General features: G+C 45.4%; 1 protein-coding gene across 6 annotated transcripts in view; it reads left to right on the forward strand.

Annotated features, from left to right (window-relative positions):
- LOC119178190 (ATP-binding cassette sub-family C member 4) overlaps positions 1 to 19,343 on the forward strand; it is a 2,441,444-nt gene that overhangs the window by 1,354,521 nt on the left and 1,067,580 nt on the right. For all 6 annotated transcript variants that reach the window (XM_075869787.1, XM_075871012.1, XM_075871549.1 and 3 more), the window contains one exon: positions 4,402 to 4,644. In XM_075869787.1, coding sequence (XP_075725902.1) covers positions 4,402 to 4,644 — 243 coding nt within the window. The remainder of the gene's footprint in view (positions 1 to 4,401; positions 4,645 to 19,343) is intronic.

A 19,343-nucleotide genomic window follows, 5' to 3' on the forward strand; every position in this document is an offset into this window, starting at 1 on the left:
AACGACGCCTTGCATGCCTGTTGATTCTTGAGTGCTGACGGAAATGCTGAAGCTGGAGCGAGGAGGAACGGTGACTTGCTCTTCCAGCACATTCAAAGCGTGCCTCCCTGACGATGTGTGCGTGGGAGCGCTTTTTCTGTGAATATCGTTATTGCCTCTGACCTTAGGTTGTTGACGGTGCCGTGTTGACTTAAAAAGTCAATCCCAAGTATCACATCCTGAGAGCAGTGCTGTAGAATTAGAAAGCTGGTGGGATAAGTCCAGTTATTGATGGTGCGAACACCAGCCGGCGCTATTACAATATCCCTCGCGGTCCGGAATTCACGGCCTCGCTAAGCAGTCTTGACTGTCTTTAACTTCGTCCCGAAAGGCCAATTGACGACGGAATAGCCGGCCCTAGTGTCGATGAGAGCGGTGACTTTGTGGCCATCGAACATTACGTCCAAGTCGCTAGTTCGTCGTCGTGCGTTTCGGTTCGGTCGTGGCGTTGGGTCACTGCTACGTCGGTTCGCTCCACTGCTTCCATGTTGCGTCGTCAGGTCGTCTTCAGTGTGTTGGGTTTCGTCGTCCAGGTTTTCCCTGGTTTGCGTCGTGTTCAGAAAGTACCATTAATGATTGTTGGCCTAGTTGGTACTTGTTTACTTACATGCTTTGGCCGCAAATAACACACACACACACAAAGTAAAGAAACACTCAACGACAAGCGCAAGCTGCACTTCCAACCAAAGTAGACCAGGCGCAAATCCACACTGAAGTAACAACATACAGACATGCGCAGTTTTCACACAGCCTTAGGCTATGCAGCTATCGAACAATCTCTTATCCGATAAGTACAACGTCACCGATGGTTCGCTGACATAACTTTCAGCTTTCTTCTTAATGTATTATGCTTCCATCAACTCACGCGCAGTTTTATGCTTACTTCTACCTACAATCTTAACCTCGTTAAAACGTGGTACACACCAGCAGGCATTTACAATGCATAGGCAAATGCACTAAGCCATCTTCATTAAATTTAATTTATGCTCCCTAAGCCAATCATTAATACAGCACCCGGTAGTCCAGATGTACGAGTTGCCACAAGATAACGGAATCTCATAAACAACGCCTTGACACATTTCCCGTACATTTGCTGACTATTTATGCTTCTCTTTCTTACTCCTCTTCTTTTCTGTCTCTTTTCGTTCTATTATTCCCCTTTTCACCCACCCCAAGTGTAGGGTAGCCAACCGTGCCAAGCTTGGTTGACCTCCCTGCCTTTCCTCTCTATTTATCTCTCTCTCTCTCTCTCCCGTACATCGTGCCATGTTTCTTGCGGCATCCCTGCTGGCTCGCCTCCACCCCCCGAGCAATTCTCGGGCACAGCTGAGCCAGTTTTACGGGCGCGGAAAAGGCGACAGTTACCCCATACCGGCCTGCTACATTTTTTCAGGTCGGAGCAGAGTGGTTGCGTTTCTGCGTACTCTGGCGTCGAGCGGCGATTGAATTGTCGGGTGCGCATCTCCAGCGTTTTTTCAATCATTGTAGCTTTGTAGATGAATGCCTCGACAGTGCACGGTGAGTTTTGCATCAGACCCGTGAACAGCTCCTGATTTACTCCTCGCATCAGGAAGCGAACTTTTTTGTCTTCAGGCTTATCGGTGTCGGCGTGCCGGAAGAGTTTGGTCATCTCTTCCAAAAAAAGCGTCACGTTTTCGTATGGAAGCTGTGACCTGGTTTCAAGCAGCATTACGGCCATCTCCTTGCGTATGACGCTCGTGAGCGGAGCGAGAAACATTGTACGGAATGTGTCCCATGTTGTCAGGGTTCCCTCCTAGTTCTTGAATCACGTACGAGCACCTTCTTGTAAGGTGAGGTACGGGTGACGAAGCTTATCTTCGCTGGTCCAAGCATTGAAAATGTCCACTCGGCCGTATGCCTCCAGCCGACTTTCTGGGTCTTCATGGGCTGAACCGTAGAAGGTCGGCGGCTCCTGGTTGCCGGAGCAGAATCAGTGCAGGCGGCACAGGGTCTGTTATCGTTGCTTCGGCCGTGGTCAGGGTCTTCGTCTGCCGCGTCTTCTCAGGTAGAAGCACCAACTCTGGCCGTATACCTTGTTGCATGCACTTGTTCACTGCTCGCGGTTGTCGTCGATGTCTTCACGAGTGGCGCTGGCATCACGGATTGACGGGGGCGCCCGGTACATGGAAGGAGCAGCACTTCCGCCAGATGTCACGGGATCGTGACGTGGACGAAGGGAGCAGACTGCAGTTCGGATAATAAGCTATTTGGGCCTAACTTGTGGCTACGTAAAAGGAAATTCAGATTACAGCAAGACACTGGCGCTGATAGCGGTGAGCACAGCGTCAACCATCGATCAACTGACAAGCGGCGAAACGCGTCGGCATTTATACACTTGGCATGCAATGTTCTAGCGTTATCGCTATTAATGACGCATGTTCCAGAACAATCTGTAATGTTCATTAGTCTGCCCTAATCTCAACGAAACGACATACTACAACCTCGAGGCACTTCGAACATCTTAGGTGTGGTTTGCGCTGAACGTAGTGTAACGGGGTGATAACAAAACTTGTGGAAAGGAACGTGGTAATATGACTGTTACGTAATAATTTAGAGAAGTTCTTTACCAATATTTTTAGCGCTTGAGCGTGTTATTATGTCTTTTTGTAAACGAAATTATATATCGTGTCTGATTGATCAGCTGCTTTCTACGCATTGGTGCGATATTTCATTGAAGACCAACCTTTGCCGCATATTTTGCAACGATTTGGAAAAAAAACTGAAACGCAACGTAGTTCAAACATTATTTTTTTACTCCACCCTGCCGTAAAGCACAGGAAGTCCAATTGACCGAGACATATGAACTTCGAGTTGACTGGGAGTGGTTGCTGCTACCTGCTCATTTTCACGTCCATTGCAGTCGCCACAAGCAAGGCTATATATAATGTGAACGTAAAGCATGTTTTCATCTGAAAAAAAAAACTGAATCATGAAACTCTTCATGAAGCTGCTTTCAAAGGGGCAAAAAACATTTTTTCAAGTAACCATGGAATGGATTCATTTAAAAAGCTTATTGTCTACCGAATTTGGCGCCTAAATAGTATTAAGAATCCGCCCTTACAAGCGGAGTTACAAATGACTGTCGCACGCTGCAATCGCGTTCTCCTCTCGTCCCGGAAAAAGAGCTGGAGGCTAAGCAGGGAGAGATGTCAGGGGCAAAGAAATTATGTCATGCGGGCTTCAGAACCTTGAGAACTTTTTCTTTGTTTTTTTTTCAAAACGCGGCTTTTTTTGTGTGATCTTGTGCGCACGCGTGCTCGTGTGTGCACTCGTGATCGCGTGCTTGTGTGCGCACGCGTTACAGCGATCGCTGTAACGACTGAGTGCGCCATGTTCAAATTAGCCAATGGCTGATGGATCGCCTTCGACGTGCGATTTTTGAGCGTCTGTCATAATTTCTTGATAAAGAAGAAATAAATTATTAGCTGACTGATAATTTATTGTGGATTCCAGGCAGCGTGCTGCGCTATAATATTTAACTTGCTGCTTCTCAGGAGCCTCTACTACCGATCGGCGGCGTTTTCTGACCATGCTCAAAAAGTGTTGTGGTGCCCCTTTAATGTAGCACGCCACATTTACACGGCTTTCAGAAGAAACTAATCGTCTATAAACGTTAACTTCAGTATTCTCTATCATACGACCACCTTTTTTTTAAGCCCTCTACACTACCGGAGCGCGCAAGTGGCACGAAATCACACGCCTCCATTGAATTCGGCGGCGCGTCCGCAGGGAGCACCGGCAAAAAATGTGGCAGGGTGCCGCACGCGCCGAAGGTGGTGGGGGAGAATTTAGGAAGAAACGCACACGTGGACAATTTCGTTACTTTTCTAGATCAAGGGGCTTTAGCATCGCCAGATCGACACGGTGCAGTGACGCACGCTCATGCGTTGACGCCCACGCGTACTTTGCCCCGTGGAGCGTGGGGGAGGGGCGTGAGCTCGCGCGTGCGCACGTTTATCTCGTGGTGGAAAAATCGTACGCCTTGGGATTTCACTGGAACGATTCTGTTGTTACCGGGCATACGAAGGGAGTGGCACTCTGCAGTCTCCCTTTGCGAAAAGGGCGCGCTTTTCAGACACTGGTAAGCAACAACTGAGGCACTTATTCGCGTTCATCTGTACCTGTGAGTACGTTTCGTGCGTCATTCGTGTGTGAGCAACGTGGGGCGCGATTCGATCTGCTTGTAATTCTTCACGTGAAGTCCCAATTTCGGCTATCACTTTCAATGCTTCTTCTTTGCGGCAAAGCAATTACAGTTAAACATGTAGTTGAACATGTGATGTCGCAAGATAACGTGGTGGAGATTCGCGAATGAATGCTGAGGGCGTCTTTCACGTGCAGGGCAAGATGCTCGCTTTAGGAAGTTACTGGCAGCTGCAACGTGCTGGAATCGACTTCGTCTCTCTTCTCGAGGAGAATCTGACTGTGCCGGACTCACGCCGCAGCTCGTTCGACGAACTGGCTGAGGAGACCTGTGCGCCTGTTGGAAGCGAGACCCTGGACGCCGCCTCACCTGGCGCCTTCTTCGAGTCCAATTTGTCTCTGGCTGGTTCGTACGACGATTCTCACTCCGACATTTACCAGGTAGGAAATATAGCGCTAAAAATAAAAAAGGTGCGTTAAAACGCATTATTTTATTGAGGCCACTTGTCAAAAAAAAAGGCCTAAAGTGATTGCTTGGGCATGTTGGTACGACATATTGAAAGGAAATGGCAAAAAAAAAAAAGACGAGAGACTAGGCAAACGAGGACACATACACTAAGTCTGTCTTACAACAAAACTTTATTTGTCAAACCACGCAATATGTACCTGCGCAGGTGAAAGGAAGCGAGAAACAAAAGTCACAGTCCGCGATAAGTGGAAAAGCAGAACTATAAAGAAACATGCTCATTGCACGTGCAGTCAACCTCATAAAGGTTGTCATGTCGGAAAAGAAAGTTGTGCATTTATCAGGTTCGCTGAAGGCGCAATAAGCATGTTTTTAGGATGCAATTTTCATTTAATTTTGAATGACACTTTTCTTTCTTTTCGTTTCGCCTGCGCAGGTATATAAGTGAGCTTTTGTTGTAAGTCAGCGCTCTTGCATGCACCTTTTTTTTTTTGTGGGGTCTCTCATCGTTTCCGCTGTTTCATCTAAAAAAATAAGAAAAAGAAGAACGCTGTTTTTTTTTTCAGGAATCGGTATAACACGAAACTGAAACGTGTCACCGCAGAGGAAATTGAGCAGTAACTGTACGTTCTTTCGCCACAAGGGCGACCGAATCAATGCTTCAGTAACAAATTGCAATCTCATGCAAAGAACGCCAAGCAGTTAGAAAACTTGCAGCGCTCACGTCAAGCAGAAAGCGCGCACGAAACGACATAGACAGGAGGAGCACGCATTAGCATCTTCCAAAATGCTTACTTCGCGCGTGAGCAGCGTGCTCCTTTCGTAAACGCTGCTATTCTGCGAACGAACTTACCGTCGTGCGCACTATAATAGACCTCTCCCTATTTGTAAACAGTGTGACGTCACTGTGGGCACCCCGCCCCCCATACCCTCTCTCGGAGCAGCTGCTGGTTGGCAAGAATGTTTCTCCGGCGGCATCTTTCTCCATAGCAGAGCTGAGTGTCTGCATTCCTTCGACAGAAATTTCTGCGTTGCTATGTTAAATGTCACAGCTTTTGAAAGAAGGGGGCCGCGGAAGGGTCACTACTCATAGTGTGGAAATTTCCTCGTCCTAGTTGGATGGATGGACAAACTTTGTTTTGAGTACTGAGAGACGCGACTAGCACGCAGTGGGCTTCAGCTACGTAGATGGCAGCCATAAAAAAAAAAAAAAACCTGACCTTTTTCGAACGCGAACGTTCTGAATGTACACGGTTACTGGCACTTGGAGAAATATTTGCATGGTATGGATGTAAACTTATTCAATTCCCATCGTGGCATGTGCAATGCAGTTTTAAACGAGGTACAGCATTGGCAGCAGCACGCATGTTGTGAGCTTCTGTGCGCGACGTCACGGATACAATTCCCACGCAATGCCCACCAGTCTGGTCGGAGATGAATAATAAAACAAAATAAACGCTTCGTGGGTTAGGCTGAGGTTAACATATCCTCGTGAAAATCAAAGTAGCATTCTGCCGCTCCGTTTTTCAATAACCCAGTGAAAATTCATGGGATGTAAAACCCTACATTTATTAATATATAATATCATCTGGCACACTTACCTTGCTGCATTTAACACCTATAAGGTGCTTTCGTACATACATATTGCTCCTTTAGGCCTGATACACACTCCTAATGCGCATTGTCACTTCATAAGGAGCGTGCCGTAAAAGTACAAAGTTGATAAGAAACGAAAATCTCTGCTACTTCTAATAACACGTATCAGGTATTTAGTAATACGAGTTATAACCGTGGTGAAGCATATATGCAGATTCGGCAATCGTACAACATGCTTATAGCTCATGCGTAGTCGTATATATCACCCGAAAATCATGAACTTTTATTTTTCTGCACGCCGCGCGTTCGCAAGCTGAGATGTACCCAATCGCAGATTATCGCGTCAAATGTATATTTATCTTGATTAAAATGTCAGATCGTGAAGTTCCATCGACAACCGGTTACAGAAACCGGCGCACAACGAATACCATTGTTTTCGCAAACAGGACGCATCGCGTTATTCACATTGCACACACCACGCACAATATTCCTAGTTTCACCGTCCGTAAAGGTGAATCAATAAGTTTTAGCTTGATACTTCTTTACGTTACCGTGTTACCGGATACCGGATAGAATCTGCTCATGCGCGGGTCTTTACGGAACGTAAGGCTTTACGTTTCCCGCTGGATCGGGTTTCGAAGTTTACGTTTCCCGCCATATAGACTTTACCTTTCCAGCCTTATCTCGCAAATACACCTTCGTTCGTAAAAGCTCGTGGTATCCGCATTGCGGGGACTCTAACCGTCGAGTTGCTATAAGCAGAAGTAGCCGAAGTGCGAGCGCCAATGGCCATTACGTTGTTTTAGCCAGATTACCAAAGCTAGAATAGTCTAGTACATAAACGCCGTAAACGTGCGAATTCCCGAGAAGCTGCATAGGTGGTGCTACCTAGCGGGGCAATAGTGAACCAGGTAATCACAAAATTGTTATTGCAGAAACATCGTGCATTGTACATCTGATGCAAAAAAAAAACGCACAGCGCCGTTATTACAAATGAGTTACCTTTTTAATCATTCTCGCCTCAAAAACGTTACGCGTAAGCCAACGTGTTCATGACTGGTTGCACGAAGTGTCACAAGATGTCGACACCATCGTTGCAGTAGCCTTGTATTTTTTACTTTTTTGCCCATACGAGGATACTGTACACAATAAAAGATGATGATGATATATGGTGTTTTTTGGCGCAAGGGCCATTTGTTGGCCAAAGAGCGCCATTTCATCTTACTAAAAATATGGACAATGATTGTGATAAGCGGCTGTATATGGGCCATAAAATTCCTCGCGACAAGGCGGGTAAGAACATACAAGTAATAAAATGATGACCATGCCGTGAAAGATGTGTGTGGTGTGAATGATGACAAAAGTTGGTGATAATAAGACGATGGTGGATTTGTATGGCATTAGCACAAGTGCCTCACTCGTTCATACCCTTGCGTCCAAGGGCCGTGAGGCAAGTGCTTTCTTGTGTAACCTCCGCAGCAAAAACCTCTCTAGAGAGGCCGTGCTACGGAATGCCCGGGTATATGATATGAAAATTATGAATTTCTTTTAAAAACGCTAACAATGATTTATGACTAAAAAGTGGTTCCCTACCGACGAACATTGCAGGGTGTAAAGGTATATGCTGTCGGTAGGGTAATGGTAAATGTCGTTTTCTTAGAGTTTCTAAGTGTTAGCACTGGATTAACATGTGAAGGACTGTCAATGCTTCACCACATCTGTCACACAATGGTGGATTGCCACCAGACAAAAGATATGTGTGTGTCGTGTATGTGTCTCCTATCCTGAGTCTCGTTAGTATTACCTCTGTATGACGCGATTTCGATACGGGCAGCCAATGACCAAGGTGTGGCTTAATAACGTGTAGTTTGTTTTGTGTGTGTGTATCCCACTTGCTCTGCCAGTATACCCTGAGGTTTCGTTTGAGAGACGGCTTAAGATCAAGGGCCGGAATTGATATGGGTGTAGGGGCAGTGCTTTTGTGGACGGATGCAGCGAGCTGATTTGCCCTCACGTTGCCTTGAATCTCACGGTGCCCTGGCACCCAGCACACTACAACATGTTGGTTGAGTGTGTAGAGTGTGCATAAAATGGAGTAAAGTGAAACGAGGACAGGGTTTTTTTTAAGACTGTGCAGAGCCGTTACCACACTGAGGGAGTCTGTATAAATTACTGCTTTTGTATTTGTGATTGTTTGATGTGTTTAGCTGCCACAAGTATCGCGTAAGCTTCCGCTGTGAAGATACTTGTGCCTGGATGTAGAGGGCCAGCATCCGAAAAGGAAGGGCCAGCAGCAGCGTAGGACACAGAGGATTAGACTTAGAGGCATCTGTAAAAAACTCAGGACGTGTGTATTTGTGTTGAAGTTCCAAGAAGTATGTTCGAATATGGGCAATAGGCGCATGTTTAGTAACTTCTAGGAAAGACACATCACAATCTATAGTCTGCCACTGCCACGGTGGCGGGTATGCTACAGGAGCCATTAAACTGTGTTCGAGTGACACTCCAGTGTCCTCAGCTAGACCCTTCAGGCGAACTGAGAAGGGCTGCCTCATTGAAGGCCTGTTTTGAAAAAGAATGGAGCTCGACAAGTCATTAATAGTAGAGTATGAGGGGTGCCTCTTGTCTGCTTTCACCTTAAGGAAATATACAAAGGACATGTAGGTTCTTTGCAGATGAAGCGACCACTCATTTGACTCAACGTAAAGGCTTTCTACGGGGCTGGTGCGAAAAGCACCCGTAGAAAGGCAGATGCCCGAATGGTGCACGGGATCCAACATCTTCAAAGCACTTTGAGTCGCAAACTGATAAACAATGGACCCACAATCTAAGCGGGTGCGAATAAGGCTTCTATACAGGTTCATGAGGCATTTCCTGTCACTACCCCACGTAGTACGTGACAACACTTTTATAACATTCAAGGCTTTTAAACATTTTGTTTTTAAATACTTTATGTTGGGTACGAAGGTCAACTTGTTGTCAAAGATTAAGGCTAAGAATTTATGCTCGGCTTTGACGGACAGACGTTGCCCGTTCAGTTGAATGTCAGGTTCCGAGTGCATGCCTCTCTTTCGAGAGAACAAAACACACGTGCTTTTTTGTGGGTTAAGTCGAAATCCGTTTTCATCTGCCCATTTTGAGGCCTTATTTAAACCCAGCTGTACCTGCCGCTCACACACAATAAAAGAACGTCTCGTGATTTCACCACAATAGAGATTCAATCATGTGTAGGTTAAATGCAGTTTATATGCAGTTAGTATCACCATTTACGGTTCGCGAAAACGTAAAGGTATACGCGTTTACGTACGTACGTGAACGTTTACGTATGAGGAGCTAACACGTTGAAAGATATCCGTTCCAGTAAGACGGTAAACGCGAACCGGTATCCGGTAAAACGTTAACGTAAAGAAGTATACGTACAAGCTAAAACTCTTATCAATGCCTTTCAACGCACAATACACGCCACAGTCAACACGGCACATTTTCGAGGGCGATGCCGCTGTTCCTCACAGAGGCCGCCACGTGTGTTCACTTCTCCGAGATAAACAGCCAGCCAGCACTCTATCACACACCTATATTTTCTCTGACACATACCACAGCTAATGTTGCCACTGTGAGATGGAAGATTAAGCTTTCAAAAAGAAAAAAAAATGCCCCAAGCGACTGCACCCCACTCAGCCACCGGCGAGAATGTTTTGCCAACCACCGCCTTGCACGTGTACCGGTGATGTCATGCTGTGACGTACCCCGGTAGAGGTCTATTGCTGAAACTTCGAAGCAAACTTGCGGTTGAAGCACAAGAGGTACCAGGCAACCGAATGACGAGATAAACGCAAGCGCGAGTGAGCCACCACTCTAGAAAACGGCTTTAGGTACTTTGATCACGGCATGTGCAGGCGCGCGCGCACAGCGAGCTGAGGGTTGGCACGGCACAACGACTTTTAGAGTGCACGTGCTCGTCGTGCCATCTGGCTACTGATTACTAAAACGCGGTGATGTTTCTGAGCTCTGAAGACTGCCAGGTGTACATGGTGTATATAAATGGCTCGCCTTAACGGGCTTCAGAAGGGTCGTTCTGTGACGCACTGGTTAGCGTCGTGTGGTGAGAAGGGTGGGATCGCTGGTTTGACGCTGGTTTGACGCCCAGCTGTGGTACTTTTTCTTGTTTTTTTTTCTTTTTCAACTTTACTTGCAACTTTTGCAAGTTTACGACTTCATATATGTGACGGAAGTACGTCAGGGGAGCCATGGTGTATCTCGGCGTAAAACACTTTTGTCTTAAAAATGACTTGTACACTTCGAACTCTACAGTGGATGGATGGATAGATGGATGGACAGATGGATGGACGAACGGACGAATGCAATGAGCGTCCCCTTTATAACGAGGCAGTGACATGTGTGTCACCAGGCTCGCAAAAAAGCGGAAAGATATTTTTTTTTATGTTGGCCTATTGCCTTATCTGCTTCGGAGCAATTGATCTTATTATAAGAAAGAAATATATAAGTTTCTGTTCCATCTCTCTGCCTCTTCAGGCAGAAAGACGTCATTTTTCTACGATTGCTGTCCTTTATGTGTACTTTTCTGCCACTAATAATCTAACCATCTCTTACTTGCTTCTATCGCGGACGTGTTCAGCTTTCCATTTTGTCCCTGAAACCCAAAGTCTCATGTAGGCTTGTACCCACATGTACGCCTCAGTCGCATTCAATCGCTTCATCACTTGAATTTTCTATCGTTTCTTTAACTGCCCCACAGCATGCACATAGTACTTCTTTCGTATTGAATCTCGCTCTATGACTACGCGTTCTCAGGCAACCCGACCTCGCCTCCAACAGTAAAGCGCTTCCCCTCGAATTTTCATCGAAGCTCTCCCTCTTTATCTTTTTTTTTCTTGGGTATACGTACTGAGGTTCGGCCTTCCTGCCCATCACTGTCATCCAATAAGTCCTTTTCACCTCTCTGAATTTTCGCTTAATGCTCCCTGTTGCCATGGCACGCACACTGCCAGTCATATATTTTACTAGTGAGCCTGCTAGTTCTTTTTCTCCACTTTTTGTTCAGGCTCATCCTATACAAATTTCTGAACACGTTCTCTGCCCATATACTCCCTTTCATTTTTTCTAAGCCTCCCGTCAAATCTCATTTTGCTCTGAGATTCCCCTACTTTGAATTCTGTCCATCCCTTATCCCCTTTTACGGTCTCATTCGTCATCTTTCCGTGAGCGCCCAACGCGAGGCGTCCCACAGTCCCTTGATTTAGGTCCATTCCTGATTTTACCTCTGACTTCATGCACACCACTGAGTTCCCCATTGCAAGCCCTGAACCCATTACGCTTTTCCACAGACCTCGACACATTTTGTACCAATTGTTTCCACATAACGCTGTGTGCTTCATTATCGCTGCATTTCTTTTTTTCTTTCCTGCCGATGTTTTTTTCTGTTGCTTCGTATATCTATCTACCTCATTTACCCATACACCGAGGTACTTGTACTCACTTATTCTCAGTATTTATTCGCCCTGCATTGAGACCACCTGGTCGTTGTGATCATTAAATACCCTCAACACACATTTTGTTTTATTCGCAATGTTCATAGACTGTCGCACCGCCTAGCGGCATTCAGGAGCTTCCTCTCAAGGATGATCAGTTGACAGAAGCTCCCAACACTCCCTTGTTCGGCAGTGCTAGCCTCAGTGTTAACACGTTAGCAAGAAGGGAACACAAACGACTTTGTATGTTGCGTGCATCAGTGAATACAGCGGACCAGCCATGACACGATAATTCTGATTTATTCTAGCGAGAGACGAAGTTTTCATGAAAATACGTCGAAAATCGTGCTTTAAGTTATAGCCCGCATAGTACATATATCAGCTTCGCGAAATTTTCTGCAGCCACGTTCTATACTTAAATGTCATCGTCTAACTTTTGCCGTTGAAACTCAGCTTCTTTCACGTGCGTATAGCATTCGTCAGTGCTTTTGTATGAATTCGATACATTCATTGCACGTGGAAAGTAGCATAGGCTCACAATTTGCGCTTCTAAACCTTGGCCTACGCTACACCGCTCATTTTTGGCGTTCACTGATAGATGGCAGTACATTGCAAGTGATTTCTTTCTTGTCTGGTATTGAAGCGAAATGTTCTCCGCACCCCCAAATAGATGTAGTGAGTGATGCCATGTTGGGGTTGTGCAATGACGCGTTGTTGGCGCTATCGAAGTCGTACAGCGGAGAAAATTTCTCAGATTACTTTCAGCAGTGATGTTCAAAGAAACCATCTTGGCGTCGAGGATCTTTCACTGAACTTGAATGCTTGTGGTTGCGCTGAGAGCGAGAACGATGATGAACGATCAGCTGCTAGCTCACGGGCAATGAGTTGCACTTCCGTCCCGTCTTGCGTTAATGTTTTTAACGCTAGTAAGTCACCTTGATTGTATTTATTGTATAATATCCATCAGCGAGCTTAGAATAAAAAAAACAGTTTCTCCTGTGCATCGCACGTAGCCCAATCACAGTGAATATTACAAAACGCCGCATGCCACCAATACACTCAAGCTCGACCAGCGAAGTGAAATGGTTAGAGCAATGAATTATACAGGTACAATTACAGTCCACGCTAACGTCTGCACTTTACCGGTTTCATTCTAACGACGTTGTTGTCCAAAATTTTTTCACAACTTGGACGTTGCAAAAAGCGTACGCGTGTATACGTTTCGATATCCTTGTTTCGATCGTGCTCATGGAACCTGCAACATCCGAATGCAGCAAATTACGCACTGTTGGAGTCTGATCATGGCTGTGGCACAAGCGCCACCTAATGGCACGTTAAATGCTTGTGTTCTGCAGACGAAGCATCTGCATGATGCAGCGCAAGCAATCAGGATAGCGTAATGTTTGCAAACCTACGGTAAACATTCGGTCCTGTTCAACCACGAACGTTCGCTACTCGCTAGTGGCCTACTACTGTGGTAAATTCGCCATTGATTGATTGATCGATATGTTGGGTTTAACGTCTCAAAACCACCATATGATTATGAGAGACGCCGTAGTGGAGGGCTCCGGAAATTTCGACCTCCTGGTGTTCTTTAACGTGCACTCAAATCTGAGCACACGGGCCTACAACATTTCCGAATTCATCGGAAATGCAGCCGCCGCAGCCGGGATTCGAACCCGCAAGTGAATGCTGCATTTGAAATATTGTCTCGGCCTGCTCATACACAGACATGTTTTTTTTTTTGGGCGTATGTTCCGTGTCGTCGTAGTTGTAGCCAGTTGCATTGCATTAGATGTCAGTAAAAACGATGTCACAGCATATTTATGGAGTTAATGACGATGAGTAAAACAAAGCGTTCATCAGTCTGTTCATTCTTTCATGCGTCCGTGTGTGCATCCATCCGCCCGTCCCGTCCACACGCTTCGCCCCTCTCGTCATCATTCACCTCATGGACATGCTGTGTTTTTTTTCTCGGCTATTTTTCGATTGATTTAAAAAGGAGTTGTTATCAATATGCTGAATTCCTTTATTAGAAACAAAAAGTGGAATCGTTTAACGTTTTAATACACAATTACGTCAGGGAAAGTTGCCTTAAATGCAATTTTTTTTTGCGTTCAGCCAGCCACTACTAGGAATGCCCGCCACAAACATGATTGATCTTTAGCACCCATATTTGAAAGAAGTAATGCTTACAAGTACAGTTATTTTCCCAGAACAGTTAATGAATTGAATTCAGTGCCTCATGAGATATTTTTTCGGTTGACAATTTTGCTATATCGCTGGAATGTTACATACTTGGTGACTAGAGGGTTCAAATGTTTTAAAAATTATGTTGCTGTTTCCCAGATATGTAATCCATGTTAACGTATGGATACAACTATTTTTAGCAGTTACAAATCATTTGATGTTTCTCATTTCCCTCCTGCCTGGACTAAAATGCTGGTCTGCAGTATGTTTAAATAAATAAATAAAGTAATTATATGTGAAAGATAAGCAGTCCACTGAAAGAAAGAAATAAATACACATGCGCAACCCAAAAAAAGCTATAGCATGGTGATAGCCAGTGAGCCGCTTTCCAGGAGACTGTGCCTGCAATCGTTTTGGTCACGCCTGCATTAGCATGTCTTCCATTCCCCAATCAGAACCTGTTTTATCTTTTATACCAGTGTCACGTGGGTACTCCTGACCGGGATCGGTCAGTTCGGATAGGATTTTTTTGTCGTTCTCGACGCGCGGATTATGAAGACATTTCTGGTGCAAAGTTGCTCCTCTCAGAAGTAACCCGATCACTAGTTTCTTTGACGAAAACGTCGAAACACAGTTCTAAATAATCATTTTTATTGTTTCTGTTATTGTGGTAGATGAGTCACTGTTGGCGACACGTAATCGTATTGACATTGCTAAAAAGCCTTCTTCAGTTTGGAGACCACTGCGCAAAGCCACTTTCACGCCGAGGAGACAAAGACATGGCTAAACAATCCACCATCATGAATTCATTGCAATATATGACGCTATAAGTACCTGTGTCGTATGCTGGCACACAAGCACGAAAAAAAAATCCAACAACGCAGACGGACATGCCACAAGCGAAACTAAATCATATGCAAACGTGCCGCATGTAATCATGCGGCATAATAACACCAACATCGTCAGACGCCCCATAAAAACTTTTATTTAATTAGCATTTCCCAATATACAACCTTTGGAAGAAGCGAACCCTTCATTAAGCGATTTCCTCTGGGTTCTTAATTTTCTTATTAGCACTAAAAAATGAGCACTACTGTGGCACGCAAGCTGCCGCAAATAACCCGCCTCCATTGATTTCTGCGGTGTGCCCGCAGGAGCGTCGGCAAAAAATGGCGCCGCGCGCCGCGCGTATGTCAAGCGGGCGAAGCGAATCGAAGCGGAAACGCGCACGTGGAGGAGAATGTCATTAATTTCCAAAGATAAAGGGGTTTCAGCTAAGACGACATGGTGGTGGCACCTCCCCGTCGCTTTGCGTTTCATTATTATCACATACAAGACAAGCACGCATCTTTCTCCGCGGGCGTGCACGCCTTCCTTCGTTTTCGAAGACAACTGCCAGATGGCACTCGTGTGTAACGTGCCTCGTGTCTAACGTGCCTGTGGCTAGCATTTCTAGATATCAGGGGAGCTTACGATAGCATGATTCAAAAAGACTTGTGGAAATTACTGGACACACTAGATATGGAAGATGGAATAACTAATCTTCTAAAGGGTATCTATAAAGGTAACAAGGTAGTTATCAAATGGAAAGAACAGGTATCTGAACCTATATAGAGATACAACGCGGGCTTCGACGGGGATATCCCTCGTCACCTTTGTTATTTATGCTGTATCTCCGGGTACTACAAGCCAAATTAGAGGGGAGTCGACTCGGATACAGCCTCTCCTTTGCCAAGCAAGGAAAACACATTGTACAGTCATTAACAGCATTTATGTATGCAGATAATATAGTATTATTAGCCGACAATAAGGAAGATCTGCAGGGATTGATAGACATCTGCGGTAATGAGGGCGATAGGTTCAATGCGAAGTTCAGCAGTGAAAAATTGGCAATAATGATTTTTATAGATAACAAAGGCAGTGTGCATTATATACAGGATGTCACGCTAGAAATAGTGGATAAATACAAATACTTGGGCGTATGGAGAAATATCAGAGCTGAGTATCTAAGAGAGCACGAAATGTACGTAATGACTAGGGGCACCAGGAATGCAGCTGTAATCAAAAATTAGGGCACTGTGGAACTACAATAGGTATGACGGTGTTAGAAGGGTTTGGAAAGATGTCATGGTCCCGGGTTTGACGTTCGTCAATGCGGTCTTGTGCATGAAATCAGAAGTTCAAGCAATATTGGAAATTGAACAACGTGACATAGGTTGACTTGCTTTGGGAGCACACGGGAATACCCCAAATCAGGGGGTACAGGGAGATATGGGATTGAGATCGTTTGAGTGCAGGGAAGCTAGCAGCGAGATAGAACTTGAGGAGCGATTGAGAAAAATGGGGGAGGAGCGTTGGGCTAGGAAAGTTTTCAGTTACTTGTAAATGAAGAATGCCGATAATAAATTGAGAAAACAAACTGGAAAATTGGCAGACAAGTATTTAGACAACAGCATAATACCAAGCCAAAATGAAGTATCGGTTAAGAAGAAGGTGAAGGAAACAGAGAGGGACATGTGGAAGATGGGAATGCTTTCGAAACCATCACTGGAGACCTACCGAACCATTAAGCGGGAAATAGCAAGAGAGAAGGTCTACGATAATTCTGAGGGTACTTCTTTGCTCTTCGAGGCTAGAACAGGAGTATGGCGGACCTAGACGTACCTAGCAAAATATGAAGGCACAGACACGGTATGTAGTGCGTGTGGAGAGGAGGAGGAAACGGCTGAACATTTGATATTGTTCTGTAAAAGGCTCCAACCTATAGTCGAAGATAATGGTGCCAAATTTTTCAAAGCTTTGTGGTTTAGAGACAGTGAAGGCCCAATAGACTTTAAATGGGTAGAAATAACCAGGAGGAGGCTAACTAATTGGTGGCTACAATTGAGGCGCGAGTGAAATTCAATCCCTAAACACACAGTGATAGTACTTTATGTGGCATGAGCCACCGCCCGATCTAAAGGGCACAGCCAGATACATCCATTCATCCATACATCCTCGATGCGCTCGTTCGCCTTCGCTGCACTGATTGAGACCCTCTAACGCAGCGCTTCCAGAATACAATTCATGGATTTTTTTATCTAAAGCAAGAGTTGCGTAGCCTCCAAGATCCACGCCACGCGCTTGCCATCTCGGAGAGTACTGCCGCCTATCGGCGCGCGTGATCGCTGGGCGCACCGATCTAGGCGGCCGTGAGGAGGGTATTAAGAGTTTCACAATCCCTCACAAATGGTAGCAAATTTATCTAGCGTATCAACCCCTCTGGAAAGGCATGATATGTTTTCCGCTAGATGGACGTAGTAGTCCATTTTTACAGCTGCTTAAAAGTTCCTGTGTGTCTTTAGCGGCGATTGCTGCACTATCCCGGTCTTTTCAGAACAAAATGCGTTAAGGAGACTCCGTCTACTACATGGCATTTATGTAGTTTTTTTTTCTAAAGCCCTCGCGAGCAACATCGTAGCTTTGTGGTGGGCACCTGTTTGCCACGCGAACGGCCCGGGTTCGATTGTCAGTGGGACCGAAAATATTATTCTTTATTTTATTTGCTTCTTTCTCAATTTCTGGCTCACGGACAATTGTTTGCTCGCAACCAATGGTGCCGATGCCAACGGCGGAATTTCTGCGACATGAGCTCTCTAACGCTATCGCGTTAAAGGTTAGCGATGGTTTCAGCTGTACAAACGCAGCAGGAAGCAATCGCTAAAACAAGAGAGTGACGCCATGCGTTGTCTTCCTGCGTATTTATAGGATTGCGCTGCAGTGGAATCATCAGTGCGATAATTGAAGAACTTGATTACAAAGGAGCGGAAATGAATTCAAAAGTTCTGTAGAATGATCACAATGGCTGCACCACGCTTTCTGTGTGGTCATGCTTACGCTATACATTCACCTCTCTGTAGTTTCTGAAGGCCATCCAAAGAAGCTTGACTTCTCGGTCCACCCGAGAAGTATGTTAATAACAAATTTAAAGTCAACATATCCAAATTTGGGGGTTCTACAGCAGTAAAGAAGTCAACAAGCTATTCATGACAGTCGGAGCTGCGGGCGGAACACGTGGCTTAGCCGTCGCCTAGCCAACTCAGACGCAAAACTTTGAACACGCTTAAAGCTCTTAAAGTAATTGCAAAACGTAGTATAACACCACCACCCCGCTGCACGCAACGCAGTCTAATGATCTAAATTGCCTGAAGGTTGCTGGCGGACGCACCAGTCTCTCCAGAATCTAAGGTAATTAGGAGATACACACGAGCAACAAGGCATACGTGCTATAATACGTGTAAAGTGTGCCTTTTACTGGTTTGTGTCAAACTAAGAAAAAATAAAAAATAATGTTATCGGCTCTTAATTTTGAACGCACTGAGTGTAGATTACGGAACTTAGTCGAGACCACGGTGTAAGAATAAGTTGTCAAGATCTGACTCAAAAATTGCGAAAAATTTACCATGCCCCCAATCACAATTTTAGGTTGCCACCAGCCTCACTAACTTACCCGTTTAGTGCAAAGTAGCCACCAGTGCAACCCTAGTTGCATTATCACGGTCTTAAAGGATTTCAGCATTACCAATTCCTGTAGCGAAGGAGAGCACCTGATACGGGCTGTTGCAAACGTGTTTCTAAGTGAATTGTTCGCGTGCTGTGCGGTAATGTATTGTTTTGTTCAGCCTTGACGGAGAACCGCGGTTACACTGAATATGAAGTTCAACGAGCCTCTGACCGCGGCGTGCGCCATGTTAAATGCCGTGTTAAAAGCGGGCTGGTGACGCACGCGACGAGCATCTCAGACGCCGCGACCACCAAGATTACTTGCGCCGTGCTTTGTGCTTACACCAGAAAGCATGGCGCATGCGGGCTTTGAAGGCGCCAGGTTCCGGCTTTAATTAGCAAATGCTAACAAGTGCGTCATACAGGTAAATCCAACATTCTACCTTAATCAGGTTATTATCGACATTGACCTCCGCAATTGGTGGAGCTATCTTGGAGCGTAACAATGTGGCTGGCTGGGCTATAGTTGGTTGTGCGTATTTAAAGGTACACTGAAACACTTTTAGGGGCAAATTTCCTCTCAGTCTAACCTAGTCCTGCGTCAGGCGTAACCGGCAGTATCAGACAAACAGACACACCAACAAACATATTGTTACGTAAAATGAGACGGGACGTGACTATTTGCCAGTGTATTTACACCGATAAATCAGAGTGCAGCACACAGAGCGAGCAAACCAGTCCTCTTCGTCGTCTTCTGTCCACGGAATGGTTCACCCTTCATGCGATATATAGCTACGTAGCGATATAAACAAACAGACGGATGGACGGACGGATGGAAGCATGAATAGAAACACGGATAGATGGACGGGCGGACGGATGCACGGACAGACAAACAGGCGGATGGATGGATGGCTGCA

Source organism: Rhipicephalus microplus, chromosome 1 (genome assembly GCF_043290135.1).
Source record: "Rhipicephalus microplus isolate Deutch F79 chromosome 1, USDA_Rmic, whole genome shotgun sequence".
In the NCBI taxonomy this organism is placed as follows: Eukaryota; Metazoa; Arthropoda; class Arachnida; order Ixodida; family Ixodidae; genus Rhipicephalus; species Rhipicephalus microplus.